General features: G+C 45.0%; 1 protein-coding gene across 1 annotated transcript in view; it reads right to left on the bottom strand.

The window, feature by feature from the left end:
• Window positions 1-21,780, bottom strand: part of LOC134343814 (diacylglycerol kinase theta-like) — a 231,988-nt gene that overhangs the window by 116,482 nt on the left and 93,726 nt on the right. Inside the window, exons 8-9 of the mRNA XM_063042563.1 lie at window positions 13,556-13,656; window positions 5,842-6,059 (exon numbers count right to left, since the gene is read on the bottom strand). Of these exons, the coding sequence (XP_062898633.1) occupies window positions 5,842-6,059; window positions 13,556-13,656 (319 nt within the window). The remainder of the gene's footprint in view (window positions 1-5,841; window positions 6,060-13,555; window positions 13,657-21,780) is intronic.

Below are 21,780 nucleotides of genomic sequence, written 5' to 3'. Positions count from 1 at the left end.
GAAGACAAACTAGTTACCTGAATTGGGTCCTGGGGAAGTGGCAGCCGCTCAGTGAGATGTCCCGGGCATCGGTACCATTTGGTCAGTGGTCGAAAAGAGAGACATGTCTCAGGCAGAGAAGACGAAACACGCTGCGGTGCCTCCATTACTGAGAGAATGGCCCACGTTGGAGCTGAGGAACCAGATCCTATACTGGGTCACATCACCTCCGAACCGACCTCGGCGTTCCCAGCTGGTTCTGCCTGAGAAGTATTGGGGGATTGTGTTGAAGTCACCTCATGATGATTCTGGACATTTGGGGTGGTGACAAGACCTATGGATTCGAAGTTCTACTGGCCTCGAATGACGCCAGAGGTCGAAGAATACTGCAAGTGCATTTGATGTATACGGAGGAAGACGCTGCCTGTAAGGGCCGCTCAGTTGTCCCACTTGCAGAGTGCAGGGCCACTTGACCTGGTGTCTATGGATCTCCTGTCAATAGAGCCAGATGCCAGCATGTCTCAGTCATCATGGATCACTACACCAGATATGCGCAAGCTTTCCCTACCAAGGACCAGAGGGTGTCCACGGTGGCCAAAGTGCTAATGAATCAGAATCAGGTTTATTATCACCGGCATGTGACGTGGAATGTGTTAGCTTAGCTGCAGCAGTTCAATGCAATACATAATATAGCAGAGAAAAAATATTAATAAATAAAATAAAAATAATAAATAGACAAGTAAATCAACTACGGTATACGTATATTGAATAGATTAAGAAAAATGTGCAAAAACAGTATATTAAAATAAAGTGAGGTAGTGTCCAAAGCTTCAATGTCCATTTATGAATCGGATGACAGAGGGAAGAAGCTGTTCCTGAATCACTAACTGTGTGTCTTCAGGCTTCTGTAGCTGAGGGAGAAGTATTTCATTTATTATGGCCTTCCCAGGGACGGAATTTCGAGAGTAGGCTCATACAGGAGTTACTGAGCATGCTCGGAGTCGAGAGGTCGAGGACTACTCCTTATTACCCGCAAGGTGATCCCCAGCCTGAGGGGTTTAATCGGACCTTGCTAGACATGCTCGGGACCTTGGAGATCAGCAAAAAGAACAAGTGGAGTCAACATACTGGACATCTGGTCCACTGCTACAACTGTACACGAAATGAAGCTACCGGGTACTTGCCATATTATTTGGACGCGAGGTGAGGTTGCCCATCGACCTTTGTTTTGGGACTGGCGAGGAAGACATACCACAGAAGATTTATCTTAAGTATGTGTCTGATATGAGAAGAGAGCTGAAAAAGACTTATGAATTAGCTGGGGTCGCGGCTCCCCAGCAGAATCAAGTAAATAAGAGGAGGTATGATAAAAAGGTGAGATTCTCCCAGCTCCTGCCGGGAGACCGAGTCCTCATAAAGACTTTGGGGCTACCTGGGAAGCATCAGCTGGCTGACCACTGGACGTCTACGCCCTCTGTCGTGGAGAGTCAGATGCCAAACATACTAGCTTTCCGGGTGAAACCAGAGAATGGGAATGGGCCTCTCAAGATTATCCATCGGAATCACCTGCTGCCTCTGGGACAAGAGGTACAGACTGACCCAGAACTTGGATACTGGCAGGGATGATGGCAAAGCAGAGATGGCTATAGTTCTGGGAACAGTTCACAAGGCGCAAGATAAACATGTCCAACAGAAGTTGTTGTTCTCATTTGGCAGGGGTAGGCAATTCATGGCTGACAAGGGAAGTTAAGGACTGCATAAAAGCCAAGGAAAGGGCATATAAGGTAGCAAAAGTGAGTGGGAAGTCAGATGATTTGGAAGCTTTTAAAATCCAACAAAAGGCAACTAGAAGGGAAAAGATGAAATATGAGGGCAGACTAGCCAATCATTCTAAAAGATACCAAAAGTTTTTTCAGTTATAAAAAGAGTAAAAGGGAGGTGAGGGTTGATGACTGAAAAATGATGCTGGTGAGGTAGTAATGGAGGACAAAGAAACAGCAGATAACTGAATGGGTCTGTCTTGCATCTGTCTTCACTGTGGAAGACACTAGCAGTGTGCCAAAGGTCAGTGAGTGTCAGGGAGCAGGAGTGAGTGCCATTGCTATTACAAAAGAAAAAGTACCAGGCAAACTGAAAGGTCTTAAGGTGGATATGAGAAGGCAAAAGAAAGGAAATTATAGGCCAGTTAGCCTAACCTCAGTGGTTGGGAAGGTGCTGATAGCGGTAAGCGTAAAGGAGTTGGGTGCTTACTGTTCTGGCTAACAATGGATGGTGCAATCCGGGGTATATTACGATCGAGGAACGTGTTTGCAGACTGGATATTGAACTTTTTACTGTTGGACTTGGCCACATTCCACCGTGATACAACACTGGGCAGCACGGGAAGTCGTTCCTGCCTGTGGCCATCCAGCGTGCAGCTCCTCCTGTGGAGGGTCAGACACCCTGAGCCAATAGACTGGTCCTGGACTTATTTTCCATCTGGCATAGTTTGCTTGTTGGTGTTTGATTGTTGGGGTTTTTTGTATTGCTATATTTACGCTCTATTCTTGGTTGGTGCGGCTGTAACGAAACCAAATTTCCCTCAGGATTAATTAAGTATATCTATCTATCTATCTATCTATTAAGGATGAGTTTTCAAGATACTTGAAGACTAATGATAAAATAAGTGCAAGTCAGCATGGTTTCTGTAAAGGGAAATCTTGCCTGACAAATCTGTTAAGAGTTCTTCGAGGAAGTAATAAGCAGGGTGGACAAAGGAGAGGCAGTGGACGTCATTTACTTGGATTTTCAGAAGGCATTTGATAAGATGCCACACATAAGGCTGCTTAACAGGATAAAATCCTATGGTGTTACAGGAAAGATACTGGCATGGATAGGGGAATAGCTGACAGGCAGGAGGCAGTGAGTGGGAATAAAAGGGGACTTTTCTGGTTGGCTGCCGGTGACCAATGGTGTTCGTCAGGTATTGAGACTGCTGCTTTTCACATTGTTTATGAATGATTATATAATGGATTTGAGGGCTTTGTGGCAAAGTTTGTGGATGATACAAAGATAGGTGGAGGGGTAGGTAGTGCTGAGGAAGCAATGTGATTGCAGCAGGACTTAAACAAATTGGAAGCATGAGCAAAAATTGGCAGATGGCATACAGCGTTGGAAAATGTATGATAATGCACTTTGGTCACAGGAATAATGTCTTGGGAGTCCTGGTGCAAGACTCCCAGAAGGTTAATTTACAGGTTGAGTCTGTGGTTAAAAAAGACAGATAAAATGTTGGCATTTTTTTCAAAGGGAATAGAATATAAAAGCAAGAAGATAATGTTACGGCTTCATAAAACACTAGTCAGGCCACACTAGGAGTATTGTCAGCAGCTTTGGGCCCCTTATCTCAGAAAGGATGCATTGTCACTGGACAAAATCCAGAGGAGGTTTACATAGTCATACTTTACTAATCCCAGGGGAAATTGGTTTTCATTACAGTTGCACCATAAATAATAAATAGTAATAGAACCATAAATAGTTAAATAGTAATATGTAAATTATGCCAGTAAATTACGAAATAAATCCAGGACCAGCCTATCGGCTCAGGGTGTCTGACCCTCCAAGGGAGGAGTTGTAAAGTTTGATGGCCACAGGCAGGAATGACTTCTTATGACGCTCTGTGCTGCATCTCGGAGGAATGAGTCTCTGGCTGAATGTACGAGGATGATTTCAATAATGAATGGGTTAACATATGAGGAGCATTTGGTATCTTTTAGCCTGTACATATTGGAATTTAGAAGAATGCGGGAGGATCTCACTGAAATCTACTGCATGTTGAAAGCACTCGATAAGGTGGATGTGAGGAGGGTTTCCTATGGTGAGGTACCCAAAACTGGAGGGCACAGCCTCAAAATTAGGGTCAAACTTTCAGAACAGAGATAAGGAGGATTTTTTTAAGCCAGGGATTAGCGAATCTTTGGAATACTGCCACAGAGTGCATTTGAGGGCAAGTCCTTGTGTATATTCAAAGTGGAACTTGATCATTTCTTAACCAGTCAGGACATCAAAGGATATGGCGAGAATTATGGGATTGAGTGGGATCCGGGATCAGCCATGATAGAATGGTGGAGCAGACTCGACGGGCTGAATGGCCTAATTCTGCTCTTAAGTCCTATGGTCTTGTTTGTATCTTTCCTGATCGTGGGTGACCAAAACTGCACACAATACTCCGAATCAGGCTTCACCAACATCTTATACAACTTCGAAATAACACCCCAAATCCTGTACTAACTACTTTGATTTATGAAGGCCAATGTGCCAAAAGCTTTCTTTACAACCCTATATACCTGTGCTGCAACTTTCAATGGATTATGGACCTGTATTCTCAAATCCCTTTTTTCTAATGTACTCAATGACCTGTGTAAGATTCACTGTGTGAGACCTACCCTGGTTAGTCCAATCCCTTAGAATACTTTCCAATAACTTTCCAACTGCTGATGTCAGGCTCACTGGCCTACAATTTCTTGGTTTAATTTTGCAGCCTTTCTTAAAGAGCAGAGCAACATTAGCTATCCTCCAATCCTCTAAGAAGCTCATCTGACACTAAAGATGATTTAAATATCTCTGGTAGGGCCCATGCAATTTCTGCACCTGCCTCCCCTAGGGTTCTAGGGAGCATCTTCTCAGGCCCTGGGATTTATCCAGCTTAATTTGCTTCCAGTCTGCTAACACCTCCTCCTCTATAATTTGTGTAAGGTCCATGAAGTCGATGCTACTTTGTCTCACTTCTGTATACTCTGTGTCCATCTCCTGAGTAAATACAGGTGCAAAAATTCATTTAAGATCGCCCCCATCTCTTTTGGCTCTACGCATGGATTACCATTCTGACCTTGCAGAAGACCGATTTTGTCCCTTGCAATCCTTTTACTCTTAACCTATCTGTAGAATCTCTAGAATTCTCCTTCACCTGGTCTGCTTGGGCAACTCATGCCTCTTTCTGGCCCTCCTGATTTCTTTCTTAAGTGTCCTCTTGCATTTCTTATTCATTCTTACTTGCCTATACTTGCAATGAGCCTCCCTTTATCTCTCAGCCAGAGCCTCTATATCTCATGAAAACCAAGTGAAGCCCCCGGTTTCCGTGTCTGCGTAATTCTAGAGAAGACACTCTGGGGTCCTGCCAAACTCATGACATTGAGACGGCTCTCCCACCCAAACCCTGGTTTGTGTGGATGCTGTGTAATTTGCTACCCTGTTACAAATTAGTGCCACGAAATGACAGGTGGTACACTGCGTACGATTAAAGGAATTATATTTATGAATCTTAACTGAAGGTTTAGTAAAGAAAAACAAAAAGAAAAGGTCCCATTTTAATTAAACAGTCAAGTGTGCCCAATGGAGCTCAACGTTTCACCATATTCACTGATCCTTAATCGATCTCAGCCCCTGGCTTCATCAAGTCACGATCCCACTCCGGGTCGAATCCTACGACCTGTTCTCTCCAGCGTCTTCTCTCTCCCTCTCCCACCAAACAAAAGCCCCACGCCCGACCTTAGTGTCCCTCACCAGAAAAATCTCCCCCCAGTTCCATCATCCTAAGTAGATAATACACATTCTTCATCATCCCTTACCTTCAGTAATAACCCAGACAGGCTGAAAACAAAACAGACTGTTCGCACAGAATTGCTAAATGAAATACATACAGCATAACCTGTTGCACTTTTGAAGGCCTCCCACTTACCAGGTACACCTTTGCCAGAAAACAGCACATCCCAATCCACACTTGCCAAATCCTTTCTGATACCATAAAAATTGTCTTTTCTCCAATTTAGAATCACAACCTGCTGACCAGACCTATCATTTTGCATACTGAAGAAAACAACTTACTTCAACCATCCAGGATAAATTTGGACTATTTTGGATGCATTTGGCTTTGCACGCAACACCCATGCTTCAGGTATAGTGTCCCGGAATACTGGCAGCTTCCGATTGTCCATCTGGCCTCCATTACTGTTGATGTCATCAAACGAGGAGTCCTGGGTCAACATTTGAAGTTCATAGTCCTGAGGATTATCGGGAATGTAATATGTTCTCAGTGCAGCTTCCTATGAAACAGATCCACAGAAACAAGTTATCATTTACCCAAAGTCAAGAACTCCCACATCACACTCTCATTGCCACAAAGGTAGTAGTGTAGTGGTGAGTGTACAGTGATCGGCGTTCAATTCTGCTGCTCTTCGTAAAGGGTTGGCATGCTCTCCCCACGATCACGTGGGTTTCTCCCGCAGTCCAAAGCCAGATTGGTTAGTTAGTTAAATGGCTACATCAGTGTAAGTGAGCAGCACAGGCTTGTTGGGATGGAATGTCCTGTTACAATGCTGCATCCCTAAATCTAATCATTCCTAAACTTGAAAGCTTGAAAATAAGATCTACTCTAAAATGGGTACAAGTCAACATCGGGGGCAACATTGACCAGTTCTGTAAAATTATTACATTGTGAAATGTAATGGTTCATGCTTATTTTTTCATAGAACATAAAACATTACAGCACAGAAACAGGCCTTTTGGCCCTTCTTGGCTGTGCCGAACCATTTTTCTGCCTAGTCCCACTGACCTGCACCTGGACCATATCCCTCCATACACCTCCCATCCATGTACCTGTCCAAGTTTTTCTTAAATGTTAAAAGTGAGCCCACATTTACCACTTCATCTGGCCGCTCATTCCACACTCCCACCACTCCCTGTGTGAAGAAGCCCCCCCAATATTCCCTTTAAACTTTCCCCCCTCACCCTTAACCCATGTCCTTTGGTTTTTTTCTCCCCTTGCCTCAGTGGAAAAATCCTGCTTGCATTCACTCTATCTATACCCATCATAATTTTATATACCTCTATCAAATCTCCCCTCATTCTTCTACACTCCAGGGTATAAAGTCCCAACCTATTCAACCTTTCTCTGTAACTGAGTTTCTCAAGTCCCAGCAACATCCTTGTAAACCTTCTCTGCACTCTTTCAACCTTATTTATATCCATCCTGTAATTTGGTGACCAAAACTGAACACAATACTCCAGATTCGGCCTCACCAATGCCTTATACAACCTCATCATAACATTCCAGCTCTTATACTCAATACTTTGATTAATAAAGGCCAATGTACCAAAAGCTCTCTTTACGACCCTATCTACCTGTATCGCCACTTTTAGGGAATTTTGTATCTGTACTCCCAGATCCCTCTGTTCGACTGCTCAATGCCCTATCATTTACCTTGTATGCTCTACCTTGGTTTGTCCTTCCAAAGTGCAATACCTCACACTTGTCTGTATTAAACTGCATTTTTCATCCCATTTTTCCAGCTGGTCCAAATCCCTCTGCAAGCTTTGAAAACCTTCCTCACTGTCCACTACATCTCCAATCTTTGTATCATCAGCAAATTTGCTGATCCAACTTACCACATTATCATCCAGATCTTTGATACAGATGATAAATAACAATGGACCCAGCACTGATCCCTGTGGTACACCACTAGTCACAGGCCTCCACTCAGAGAAGCAATTTTCTACTACCACTCTCTGGCTTCTTCCATTGAGCCAATGTCTAATCCAATTTACCACCTCTCCATGTATACCTAGCGACTGAATCTTCCTAACTAACCTCCCGTGCGGGACGTTGTCAAAGGCCTTACTGAAGTCCATGTAGACAACATCCACTGCCTTCCCTTCATCCACTTTCCTGGTAACCTCCTCGAAAAACTCTAATAGATTTGTTAAACATGACCTACCACACACAAAGCCATGTTTACTCTCCCTAATAAGTCCCTGTCTATCCAAATACTTGTAGATCCTATCTCTTGGTACTCCTTCCAATAATTTATATAAGTTTGACCAACGGCAAACTTACCAGCCTATAATTTCCCGGATTACTTTTAGAGCCTTTTTTATATAACAGAACAACATGAGTTACCCTCCAACCCTCCAGCACCTCACCCATAGATACCGACATTTTAAATATATGTGCCAGGGCCCCTGCAATTTCAACACAAGTCTCCTTCAAGGTCCGAGGGAATACCCTGTCAGGTCCTAGGGATTTATCTACTCTGATTTGCCTCAAGGTAGCAAGCACCTCCTCCTCTTCAATCTGTATGGGTCCCATGACTTCACTACTTGTTTCCCTTAATTCCATAGACTTCATGCCAGTTTCCTGAGTAAATACAGACGCAAAAAACCCATTTAAGATCTCCCCCATTTCTTTTGGTTCCATACATAGCCGACCACTCTGATCTTCAAGAGAACCAATTTTATCCCTTACAATCCTTTTGCTCTTAATGTACCTGTAGAAGCCCTTTGGATTATTCTTCACCTTGACTGCCAAAGCAATCTCATGTCTTCTTTCAGCCCTCCTGATTTCTTTCTTAAGTATTTTTTTGCACTTTTTATGCTCCTCAAGCACCATATTTGCTCCCTGTTTCCTATACATGTCATACATCTCTCTTTTCTTCTTTATCAGAGTTCCAATACCCCTTGAGAACCAAGGTTCCTTATCTATTCACTTTGCCATTAATCCTGACAGGAACATACAAACCCTGCACTCTCAAAATTTCTCCTTTGAAGGCTTCCCACTTACCGATCACATCCTCGCCAGAGAACAATCTGTCCCAATCCTAATAGATCATCTAATATTGCATCCTCTCAAGTTGGTACCTTGATATATTGATTTAGAAAACTTTTCTGAACACATTTTACAAACTCTAACCCGTCTAGACCTTTGACAGTATGGGAGTCACAATCAATATGTGGAAAATTAAAATCCCCTACTATCACAACTTTATGTTTTCTGCAGTTGTCTGCTATCTCTCTGCAGATTTGCTCCTTCAATTCTCGCTGCCTACTGGGTGGTCTATAATACAACCCCATTAATGTGGTCATACCTTTCTTGTTTCTCAGCTCCACCCATATGGCCTCGGTAGACAAGCCCTCTGATCTGTCCTGCCTAAGCACTGCTGTAACATTTTCCTTGACTAGCAATGCCATCCTGCCCCCCACCCTTCATTCCTTTGCCTCTATCACGTCTGAAACATCGGAACCCGGGAACATTAAGCTGCCAGTCCTGCCCCTCCTGTAGCCAAGTTTCACTAATGGCTGTAGTGTCGTAATTCCACGTGTCAATCCATACCCTCAGCTTGTCAGCCTGACCCACAATACTCCTGGCATTGAAATAGACACACTTCAGAAGATTATTACCACCACACACAACCCCTCTGTTTGTGACTTTGCATGAACTTTTAACATCATTTATTTTCACCCCCACTCTAATATCTGAAATGAAATAGCTTTATTGTCATTGCACAGTACTATTTGTCATGCACCAACACAGCGAAAATGAGTTTGCAACTCTCGTACTCAATGCTATAAAACAACAAATAAAATAAATAAACAATAAATAAAATCAAGTAACCAGCCAGTACAAGCAACGTCCAGCAGTACAAAAGCACAACTCAGATGCAGAACAGCCATAATACCAGTATTAAAGTAGCAATAGAACAAATTTATGGATGATGCTTGAGCGATTGGTTCAAAGCAACTGTAGCTCTGGGGAGAAAGCTAATTTTCAGTCTAGAAGTGCGGGCATAGAAAATCTTATAACGTCTGCCAGATGGAAGAAGTTCAAACAGATGATTTGCATGAGTGTGTATTGTCCTTACAGATGCTTGTAGCTTTCCTCAGGCAGCGAGAGCTGTAGGTGTCCTCCAGGGCTACTCTGGCACTCTGGTTCCCATCCCCCTGCAAATCTAGTTTAAAGCCTCCCCAATAGCACTAACAAACCTCCCTGCAAGGATATTGGTCCCCTTGTAGTTCAAGTGTAACCCGTCTCTCTTGTACAGGTCCCACCTACCCCAGAAGAGGTCCCAATGATCCTGAAATCTGAAACCCTGCCCCCTACACCAGTTCCTCAGCCACCTGTTCATCCACCAGAGCATCCTATTCCTACCCTCACTGGCACATGGCACAGGTAGCAATCCTGAGATTACCACCCTCGAGGTCCTGCTTCTCAACTTCCTACCAAGCTCTCTATACTCACTGTCCAGGACCTCCTCACTCTTTCTTCCTACGTCATTGGTACCGATGTGTACCATGACATCTGGCTGATCACCCTCCCACTTCAGAATGCTGTACACGCGATCAGAGACATCGCTGTCCCTGGTACCCAAGAGATAGACGTTACTTACTTGGATTTCCAGAAGGCGTTTAATAAGGTGGTATATAAAAGCCTTATCCATAAGATAAGGATGCGTAGAGTTGGGGTTGATGTATTAGCATGGATAGAGGATTGATTAACTAATAGAAAGCAGAGATTTGGGATACTTGGGTGTTACTCTGGTTGGCAATCAGTGCTGAGTGGTGTTTTGCAGGGGTCGGTGCTGGGCCCACAACTGTTCACAATATACATTAACGATCTGGAAGAGGGGACTGAGTGTAGTGTATCTAAGTTTGCTGATGATGCTAAATTGAGTGGAAAAGCAAATTGTGCAGAAGGTATGGAGAGTCTGCAGAGAAATATAGATAGGTTAAATGAGTGGGCAAGGGTCTGGCAGATGGAGTACAATGTTGGTAAATGCAAAGTCATCCACTTTGGAAGGAAAAATGAAAGAGCAGATTATTATTTAAATAGTGAAAAATTGCAGCATGAACTTTTAACATCATTTATTTTCACCCCAGCCACACTGTCAGCTCTGGCACTGTGGTTCCCATCCCCCTGCAAATCTAGTTTAAAGCCTCCCCAATAGCACTAACAAACCTCCCTGCAAGGATATTGGTCCCCTTGTAGTTCAAGTGTAACCCGTCTCTCTTGTACAGGTCCCACCTACCCCAGAAGAGGTCCCAATGATCTTGAAATCTGAAACCCTGCCCCCTACACCAGTTCCTCAGCCATGTGTTCATCCTCCAGAGCATCCTATTCCTACCCTCACTGGCACCTAGCACAGGTAGCAATCCTGAGATTACCACCCTCAAGGTCCTGCTTCTCAACTTCCTACCAAGCTCTCTATACTCACTCTCCAGGACCTCCTCACTCTTTCTTCCTACGTCATTGGTACTGATGTGCACCATGACATCTGGCTGATCACCCTCCTACTTCAGAATGCTGTACACGCAATCAGAGACATCCCTGACCCACAGCCACTGCCTACCCTCACTTACCCTCTTGGTTACCTCTTCAAAGAACAATAAATTTGTCAGACACAACTTCCCAAGCACAAAGCAGTGCTGACTGTCCTTAATCTCCAAATGTTGGTAGATCCTATTGCTCAGAATCCCCTCCAACAATTTACCACCAAAGTTCAAAGTCCAAAGTAAAGATTATTATCAGAGTACATACATGTCACCACCTACAACCCTGAGATTCTTTTTCTGCGGGCATACTTAGCAAATCTATAGAACAGTAACTGTAAACATCAGGAATTGTTAACTGTAAACAAAATGAGCAAATGCAGATATAATTAAATAGCAATAAATAACGAGTATGAAATAACAATTTAACAAAGTCCTTAAATGAGTGTAGTTATTCCCTTTTGTTCAAGAGCCTGAAGGTTGAAGGGTAGTAACTGTCTTGAAGCTGGAAGTACGAGTCCTGGGGCTCCTGTACCTTCTACCACATGGCAGCAGCGAGAAAACAGCATTGTCTGGGTGGGTGAGGATCTTTGTGATGGATGCTGCTTTTCTACGCCAATGTTTTGTACACGGAGCTTAGAAAAATAGAGGGCTATGGGTAACCCTCGGTAATTTCTAAAGTAAGTACATGTTCAGCACAGCATTGTGGGCCGAAGGGCCTGTATTGTGCTGCAGGTTTTCTATGTTTCGTTGTTTCATGTAGATGTGCTCAATGGTTGAGAGGGTTTTACCCGTGATGTACTGGGCCAAATCCACTACCTTACAAAGGCACTGGTGTTCCTGTAATGCAGCCAGCCAGCACACCTCCCACCACATATCTATAGACGCTTGCCAAAGTTTTCGATGACATGCCAAGCCTCCACAGACTCCTGAGGAAGGAGAGGTGCTGTCATGCTTTCTTCACAGTTATATTTATATGACAGGTCCAGATCAAGTCCTCTGAGATGGTGACACCAAGAATTTAAAGTTACTGACCCTCTGCACCTTTTAACCTCCGATGTTGGATCTCTGGTTTCCCTCTCCCGAAGTCTACAATCAGTTCCTTGGTCGTATTGACATTGAGTGAGAGGTTGTTGTTATTACATCACTCAAATAAGTTTTCAATCTCTCTCTCTCCTGTGTGCTGATACATCACCACCTTTGATACAACCCACAACAGTGGTGTCATCAGCAAACTTGTATATGGTGTTGGAGCTATACTGAGCCACACATTCATAGGTGTAAAGTGAATAGAACAGGGGGCTAAGTACACATCCCTGTGGTGCTCCTGAGTTGAAGAATATTCTGGAGGAGATGTTCTTGCCAATCCAAACTGACTGGGGTCGACACGTGAGGAAATCCAGGATCCAATTGTTCAAGGAGGTTCTCAGGCTTCAACAGCAGCCTCTCAAAGCATTTCATCACTGAGGATGGGCGACAGTCATTTAGACAGGATATCATGCTCTTCTTGGGCACTGGTATGATTGAAGCCTGCTTTAAGCAGGTGGGTACCACACACAGCCGGAGTGAGAGGTGTAAGATATTCGTGAATACACCAGCCAGTTGGTCAGCACAGCTCCTCAGTACTCAGTCAGGTACTCCGTCCAGGCCGGATGCTTTCCTTGGATTCACTCTCTTGAAGGCAGCCCACTCATCATCTTCAGATACTGACACCAGAGGATCACCAGGAGACATGGGGGTGCATGATGGTTCCTCTCTGACCTGGTGGTTAAAGCGAGCATAGAAGGCATTGAGCTCACCTGGAAGCAAAGCTCTGTTGTCCCCCATGTCACAAGATTTAGCTTTGTAGGGAGTTATGGCTTTCAAACCCCGCCACAGCTGTCGAGCATCCCTCATTGATTCCAGTCTAGTCCGGATTCTCCACTTCGCCCGAGAGATGGCTTTCCGGAGATCATACCTGCACTTCTTGTAGCATTCTTGATCTCCAGACTTGAATGCCTCTGATCTGGCTCTCAGCAGATTCTGGATTTCATTGTCCATCCAGGGCTTCTGACTGGGGAAAACCCTGAACAACTTTGTAGGGACTCACATATCCACAGCTGTTTGAATAAAATCTGTAACAAAGCTTGTGTAGTCATTCAGGTCCTCAGATGAGTTCTTCAACACGGCCCAGTCCACTGACTCAAGGCAATCCTATAACCATTCCTCAGCCTCCCGTGACCACCTTTTGGTTGTCCCGATCTCTGGAGCCGTGCTCTTTAGGTTCTGTCTGTACGCAGGTAGCAGGCTTCACTGGCCTGCTTTTGCCACCCGTTTTTAAACAATAATACCACATTCCAACCTCTAGAACCTCACCTGCTGCTAAAGATGAAGGAAAAATGCCTGAAAGGGCTTCCACAAATAGCACAACTTCATTATAAAAGTTATGTGAGCAAAATCATCTAAATTTTAAGTGAAAGTTCATCTTCCTAATTGAGGTTTGATTCTTGAACGGACTTACCACTACTTCTTCTGTTTTTGAAATTCGTGGAACAGTAATCAGTCGAAATTGATTCCGCTTCACAGTGTCATTTCCATCAAATATCTTTAAGGTCTGTTTACCTAAATAAAGGCAACATCAATGAAACAGAACAGAAACATTATCAAATAGACGAACAGAATTGGCAAGAACACTATAATGAAATTTATCTCTAACACCAATCTGCAACCATTAAACAAATCTGAAAAGTTTATACATATCACTTTACTCCCTGCTTTTGGAGATTGGTGATAGTTAACAGATCATTATAGCAGACTTCTCAGCGCAGTCTTGCATCCTATCGATGTCCCGCTGCAACCTCTGACAGCCCTCCACATTATCCACAAAACACCCCCAACCTTTGCGTCATCAGCAAGTACATTAACCCATCCATCCACTTCCTCATCCAGGTCATTTATAAAAATCACGAAGAGTAGGGGGCCCAGAACAGATCCCTGAGGCACATCACTGGTCACCAACCTCCATGCAGAATATGACCCGTCTACAACCACTCTTTGCCTTCTGTGGACAAGCCAGTTCTAGATCCACAAAGCAAAATCCCCATGGATCCCATGCCTCCTTACTTTCTCCATAAGCCTTGCTTGGAGTATCTTATCAAATGCCTTGCTGAAATACATATACACTACATCTACTGCTCTACCATCATCAATGTGTTTAGTCACATCCTCAAAAAATTCAATCAGGCTCATAAGGCACCACCTGCCTTTGACAAAGCCATGCTGACTATTCCTAATCATATTATACCTCTCCAAATGTTCATAAATCCTGCCTCTCAGGACCTTCTCCGTCAACTTAACAACCACTGAAGTAAGACTCACTGGTCTATAATTTCCTGGGGTATCTCTACTCCTTTTCTTGAATAAAGAAACAACATTTGTAACCTTCCAATCCTCCGGAACATCTCCCGTCCTCAGTGATGATACAAAGATCATCGCCAGAGGCTCAGCAATCTCCTCTCTCACCTCCCACAGTAGCCTGGAGTACATCTCATCCTGTCCTGATGATTTATCCAACTTGATGCTTTCCAAAAGCTCCAACACATCCTCTTTCTTAATGTCTATATGCTCAAGCTTTTCAGTTCGCTGTAAGTCATCCCAACAATTGCCAAGATCCTTTTCCGTAGTGAATACTGAAGTAAAGTATTCATTAAGTACCTCTGCGGTTTCCTTCGGTTCCATACACACTTTTCCACTGTCACACTTGATTGGTCCTATTCTCTTACGTTTTATCTTCTTGCTCTTCACATACTTGTAGAATGCCTTGGGGTTTTCCTTAATCTTGCCCACCAAGGCCATCTCATGTCCCCTTCAGGATCTCGTAATTTCATTCTTAAGCTCCTTCCTGCTAGCCTTATAATTTTCTAGATCTCTATCGTTACCTAGTTTTTTGAACCTTTTGTAAGCTTTTCTTTTCCTCCTGACTAGATTTTTATCAGCATCATATTTGGCTTTCGTATTATCAAGCTCTCAGCAAGGTGCATGCACAGAATTTTCCACAAGCTGACTAGGGCTATCTGCTAAGTCAGACAAGATGTTTCCTGATGGTGCATTTTATTACAGTCAGCTCCCTGCTAAACAACAGCTTGAAATTTTTTTTTAGAAACAGGAAGGATATTCAGCCAACACACATTGTACATTTCTACTATGTGATAGATTCAGGAGCAACAACAAATAATGCCCAGATCACAAAAAAAATTAAGACACAACTATGACAATCAATATTGATTTAATTCAAGGAGCATATCACCAGGATTGATTGATCATAGGATGAACCAAACTGGCATGGGACAGGCAATAATATTCTGCCAGCTGCACCAGCCGGGACATTGTACCAAGACTCAGATCTCACTGGTATAATTGATTGTGGTGAGATATGAAACAATGAGGCTATCCCTCGACATCTCTAATGGCATCCAATGACTCAACGGTAAGCAGAGGAACTGGCTGTTATTATGAAACTAAGAGGTAACTCAAGACACAGGCTGTTACAGGGAAACAAATAAATGAAGAGATATGGCCACACAGGGAATGAGATCTGCGTACGAACTGTGAGAAGTAGTCAGTTCCCTGACTGAAGTAACAAAGGCTGGGAAGCTGTACAACAGGTCCAAACAGAAAATGGAGATGAAACTGCAGCCATATTAGGGAGGCATCACACTCGGTACAGCAACTACTCTGCACGCGACTGCAGAAACTGCGAGTTGTGGACACGTCACAGGAGCCAACCTCGTGTCCCTGCGGTCTACTCATACTCCAGCAGAATCAAAGACCCCATCCATCCCAGGCATTCGCTCTTCTCCATTCCCCCATCAGGCAGAAGATACAAAAGCCCTGAAAGCACATCCCATTAGGCTCAAGGACAGCTTCTACCCCACTGTTATATGACTATTCAAGGGTTGCTTAGCACCGTAACATGGACTCTTGATCTCACAATCCAGCTTGTTATGATTTTACACTTCATTCGGTAACTGCATTGCACATTCTCAGCAGCTTTTACACTTTTTTCTGCGTTATTATAGTTTTATCTTGTTCTAGCTCAATACACTGTGCGGTGATCTGACCTGTATGAACAGTATACAAGACAGGTTTTTCGCTGTATCTCGGATGTGTGACAATCATAAACAAATACTAATAGCAACTGATAATCCCACCACAAAGCAACAAAGATGCATGAAAAGGATCACATTGGAAATGGTATGGTCTCATTTGAGACCAGAAGAAATAGGATGGGACACACGCAGAAGGAGGGGCCCCTCCCTGGGACGCACGCAGAAAGGGGGGCCCCTCCCTGGGACACACTCAGAAAGGAGGGCCCCTGCCTGGGACACACGCAGAAAGGGGGGCCCCTGCCTGGGACGCACGCAGAAAGGGGGGCCCCTCCCTGGGACGCACGCAGAAAGGGGGGCCCCTCCCTGGGACAAACGCATAAAGGGGGGCCCCTCCCTGGGACGCACGCAGAAAGGGGGGCCCCCTCCCTGGGACGCACGCAGAAAGGGGGGCCCCTCCCTGGGACGCACGCAGAAAGGGGGGCCCCTCCCTGGGACACACGCAGAAAGGAGGACCCCTCCCTGGGACACACTCAGAAAGGAGGGCCCCTGCCTGGGACACACGCAGAAAGGGGGGCCCCTGCCTGGGACGCACGCAGAAAGGGGGGCCCCTCCCTGGGACGCACGCAGAAAGGGGGGCCCCCTCCCTGGGACGCACGCAGAAAGGGGGGCCCCTGCCTGGGACGCACGCAGAAAGGGGGTCCCCTGCAGAAAGGGGGGGCCCTCCCTGGGACACACACAGAAAGGAGGACCCCTCCCTGGGACACACGCAGAAAGGAGGGCCCCTGCCTGGGACGCACGCAGAAAGGGGGGCCCCTCCCTGGGACAAACGCATAAAGGGGGGCCCCTCCCTGGGACACAGGCAGAAAGGGGGGCCCCTCCCTGGGACGCACTCAGAAAGGGGGGCCCCTCCCTGGGACGCACGCAGAAAGGGGGGCCCCTCCCTGGGACGCACGCAGAAAGGAGGGCCCCTCCCTGGGACGCACGCAGAGAGGGGCCTCCCTGGGACGCACGCAGAAAGGGGGGCCCCTCCCTGGGACGCACGCAGAAAGGGGGGCCCCTCCCTGGGACGCACGCAGAAAGGGGGGCTCCTGCCTGAGATGAATGTGGAAAAGGGGGGGGTACCCGGCATGGGATACATGTAGAAAGGGGGGGCCTGCCTGGGGCGCACGAGGAAACGCAGGGCCCGCCTGGGATAAATGTGGAAAAGGGGGGACCCAGCGTGGGATGCACGCGGAAAAGGGGGCTCCCTGTGAGGGGCACACACAGTAACGGAGGGGCCCCCTCTGGGACATTTACAGAAAGAGGGACAGGGGACTGTCTGGGACATTTACAGAAAGAGGGAGAGGAGACTGTCTGGGACGTTTACAGAAAGAGGGAGAGGGGACTGTCTGGGACGTTTACAGAAAGAGGGAGGGGGACTGTCTGGGACGTTTACAGAAAGAGGGAGAGGAGACTGTCTGGGACGTTTACAGAAAGAGGGAGAGGGGTCCGTCTGGGACGTTTACAGACAGAGGGAGAGGGGACTGTCAGGGATGTTTACAGACAGATAGAGAGGAGACTGTCAGGGACATTTACAGAAAGAGGGAGAGAGGCCCATCTGGGACATTTACAGAAAGAGGGAGAGGGGACTGTCCGGGACGTTTACAGAAAGAGGGAGAGGGGACTGTCTGGGACATTTACAGACAGAGGGAGAGGGGACTGTCAGGGATGTTTACAGACAGATAGAGAGGAGACTGTCAGGGACATTTACAGAAAGAGGGCAAGGGGACTGTCAGGGACACTTACAGAAAGAGGGAGAAGGGTCCGTCTGGGATGTTTACAGACAGAGGGAGAGGGGACTGTCTGGGACATTTACAGAAAGAGGGAGAGGGGACTGTCTGGGACATTTACAGAAAGAGGAAGCGGGGCCTCTCTGGAATGCACACAGAAAGAAGGAGAGGGGACTGTCTGGGACATTTACAGAAAGAGGGAGAGGGGTCCGTCTGGGGCGTTTACAGACAGAGGGAGAGGGGACTGTCTGGGACGTTTACAGAAAGAAGAAGAGGGGACTGTCTGGGACATTTACAGAAAGAGGAAGCGGGGCCTGTCTGGGACATTTACAGAAAGAGGAAGCGGGGCCTGTCTGGGATGCACACAGAAAGGGAAGCCCTCACTGCAATGGATCTTGGAGAATAATGTCATGAAAATGTCAGATGAACACACAAAAAGAGGATGCTTTGTCTGGGATGCAAAGAAATGCTGTGTTTGTCCCACAAGTCTGAGACGAACCGTCTCATGATCAACTGCGGAAATTGTGAATGCTTTCATTTTGTAGTTAAACGTATGTGTACCTCTCACCTGATGTCTGTGTTGTATATCTAATAAACATATCAATTTGGCACAATACTAAATAATATTAAATCTGACACCAATAATGATAGGTTTAATCAAAATAATAATCACCGACGGAATGAAAATTACTTAAACTTCCTATGACCAATCATGCATCTTGTTCAGAGAGAATATTCACATTAATTACTAACACTAGGGGGAATTTGTACGTTGATGACCTGGGAAAGGTGAGGGACAGAAAGAAACTGACCACTTGCTCGCAATGCCAACAGTTCTGAAGTTAAAGTCAAATCTGTCAACACACTCTGTTGCTGGTCTTCCCATTGAGCTAATGAGGAGAGCTAAGGTACCGGTGACCCCTGTTTCCATCCAGGGGGTCAGTGTGGACATGGTGGAGGATCACAAATACCTGGGGATATGAATTGACAATAGACTGGACTGGTCAAAGAACACTGAGGCTGTCTACAAGAAGGGTCAGAGCCGTCTCTATTTCCTGAGGAGACTGAGGTCCTTTAACATCTGCCGGACGATGCTGAGGATGTTCTACAAGTCTGTGGTGGCCAGTGCTATCATGTTTACTGTTGTGTGCTGGGGCAGCAGGCTGAGGGTAGCAGACACCAACAGAATCAACAAACTCATTCGTAAGGCCAGTGATGTTGTGGGGATGGAACTGGACTCTCTGACGGTGGTGTCTGAAAAGAGGATGCTGTCCAAGTTGCATGCCATCTTGGACAATGTCTCCCATCCACTACATAATGTACTGGGTGGGCACAGGAGTACATTCAGCCAGAGACTCATTCCTCCGACATGCAGCACAGAGCGTCATAGGAAGTCATTCCTGCCTGTGGCCATCAAACTTTACAACTCCTCCCTTGGAGGGTCAGACACCCTGAGCCAATAAGCTGGTCCTGGAATTATTTCATAATTTACATATTACTATTTAACTATTTATGGTTCTATTACTATTTATTATTTATGGAGCAACTGTAACGAAAACCAATTTCCCCCGAGATCAATAAAGTATGACTATGACTATGACTAATGGTACTGCCTAATCTCACTGGCACAGATCAGTTATCAGGCGTGGGAACACTGTCTACAGCTGCTCTTGGCATCAAACTGCCCAATCCCAATGGCACCGATCAGCATCAAGCTGAGGAACGCAGTCTGTTGCTGGTCTTCCCATCCAGCTGATGGTACTGCCCAGTCTCACAGGCACAGATCAGTATCGGGCCAGGCATATCCAGCCTAAAGCATAATCTGAAACCAATTTACTTCAGTGGGAATTAAAAGGACAAAGGATTAAGAACCAATAGAAGGCAACAAAAAAGTCATTAAGAAGGTAAAGATGGAATCCAAAAGTAAGCTAGTCAAAAATATTAAAGAAGATAACCAAAATTTCTTCAGATACATAAAGCATAAAAGAGAGGCGAGAGTGGATATCAGAAAGGTGGAAAACAATGCTGGAGAGGTAGTAATGGGGGTCAAGGAAATGGTGAACGATCTGAATAAGTATTTTCCATCGGTTTTCACTGTGGAAGACACTAGCAGTATGGTGGAACTTCCAAGTGTGTGAAGTTACCATAACTAGAGAGAAGGTTCTTGGAAAGCTGAAAAGTCTGAACATAGATAAGTCACCTGGACCAGATGGTGTACACCTAGCATTCTGAAAGAGGTGGCTAAGAGATTGCGGAGGCATTAGTAATGATGTTTCAAGAATCACTAGCTTCTGTAATGGTTCCGAAAGACTGGAAAATTTCAAATTAACTCCACTCTTCAAGAAGGGAAAGAGGCAGAATAAAGGAAGCTATATGTCGGTTAGTCTGACCTCAGTGGTTGGGAAGATGTTGGAGTCCACTATCAAGGATGAAGTCTTTAGGTACATGGAGGCACATGATAAAATAGGTCAAAGTCAGCGTGGCCTCCTCAAGAGAAAATCTTGCCTAACAAATCTGTTGGAATTCTTTGAAGAAACAACAGGTAGGGTAGACAAAGGAGAATTAGTTGATGTTGTGTATTTGGATTTACAGAAGGCCTTTGACAAGGTGCCACACACAAAGCTGCTTAACAAGCTACAAGCCTGTGGAAATAAAGGAAACCTTTTAGCATGAATAAAGCAGTGGTTGACTGGCAGGAGGCTAAGTGTGGGAATAAAATAGTTGGCTGCCGATGACTAGTGGACCGATTCTTTTCACGTTACATGTCAATTATTTGAATGATGGAATTCATGGCTTCGTTGCAAAGTTTGCAGACTATATGAAGGTAAGACCATAAGACACAGGAGCAGAACTCAGCCATTTGGCCCATAGAGTCTGCTCCCAATCCTCGACCTTCCCGCTAATTTTTGCTTTGTTGTAGGTGGAGAAGCAGGTAGTTGATGAAATAGAGGCTGCTGAAGGACATTAGATCAGGAGAATGGGCAAAGGAATGGCAGATGGAATACAGTGTCAGGAAGTGTACGGTCATGCACTTTGGTAGAAGAAATGAAAGGTTGACTATTTTCTAAGTGGAGAGAAAATAGAAAAAAAACTGAAGTGCAAAGGGAGTTGGGAGTCCTTGTGCAGGATTTCCTGAAGGTTAATTTGCAGAGTGAGTCTGTGGTGAGGAAAGTAAATGAAATGTTAGCATTAATTTCAAGAGGACCAGAATATAAAATCAAGGATGTAAGGTAGAGACTTTATAAAGCACTGGTGAAGCCTCACTTGGGAGTATTGTGAGCAGATTTGGGTCCATATCTTAGAAACAATATGCTGAAACTGGAGAAAGTTCAAAGGAGGTTCACAAATATAATTCCAGGATTGAATGGCTTGTCATAAGAAGAGCATTTGATGGCTCTGAGCCTGTATTGATTAGAATTCAGAAGAATGTGGGGAGACCTCATTGAAATCTATCAAATGGTGAAAGGTCTTGATTGAGTGGACGTGGAGAGCCTAAGACCAGAGGACACAGCCTCAGAGAAGTGGGATGTCTTTTTAGAATGGAGATCGGGAAGAATTTCTTTAGCTAGAGAGTGGTGAATCTGTGCAATTCTTTGCCACAGGCAGCTGTGGAGGCCAAGTCTCTATGTATATTTAAGGCAGAAGTTGATAGATTCTTGACTGGTCAGGGCATGAAGGGATACGGGAGAAGGCAGGAGATTGGGGCTGAAAGAAAAATTGCATCAGTCATGACCCGATAGCCCAAATGGCCTAATTCTGCTCCTGTATCTTATGGTCTAAGAAGCAAGAGGAAAATATTAAAAACTTGTTTTAACTATTTCATTTTCCTTTTTAAAATGATGATTTTTAATATATTTTAATTTAAAATA

The sequence above is a fragment of the Mobula hypostoma genome, chromosome 3 (assembly GCF_963921235.1).
Source record: "Mobula hypostoma chromosome 3, sMobHyp1.1, whole genome shotgun sequence".
Lineage (NCBI taxonomy): Eukaryota > Metazoa > Chordata > Chondrichthyes > Myliobatiformes > Myliobatidae > Mobula > Mobula hypostoma.
The sequence above is the reverse complement of the archived record's forward strand: the minus strand, read 5'-3'. Positions and strand labels throughout refer to the sequence as shown.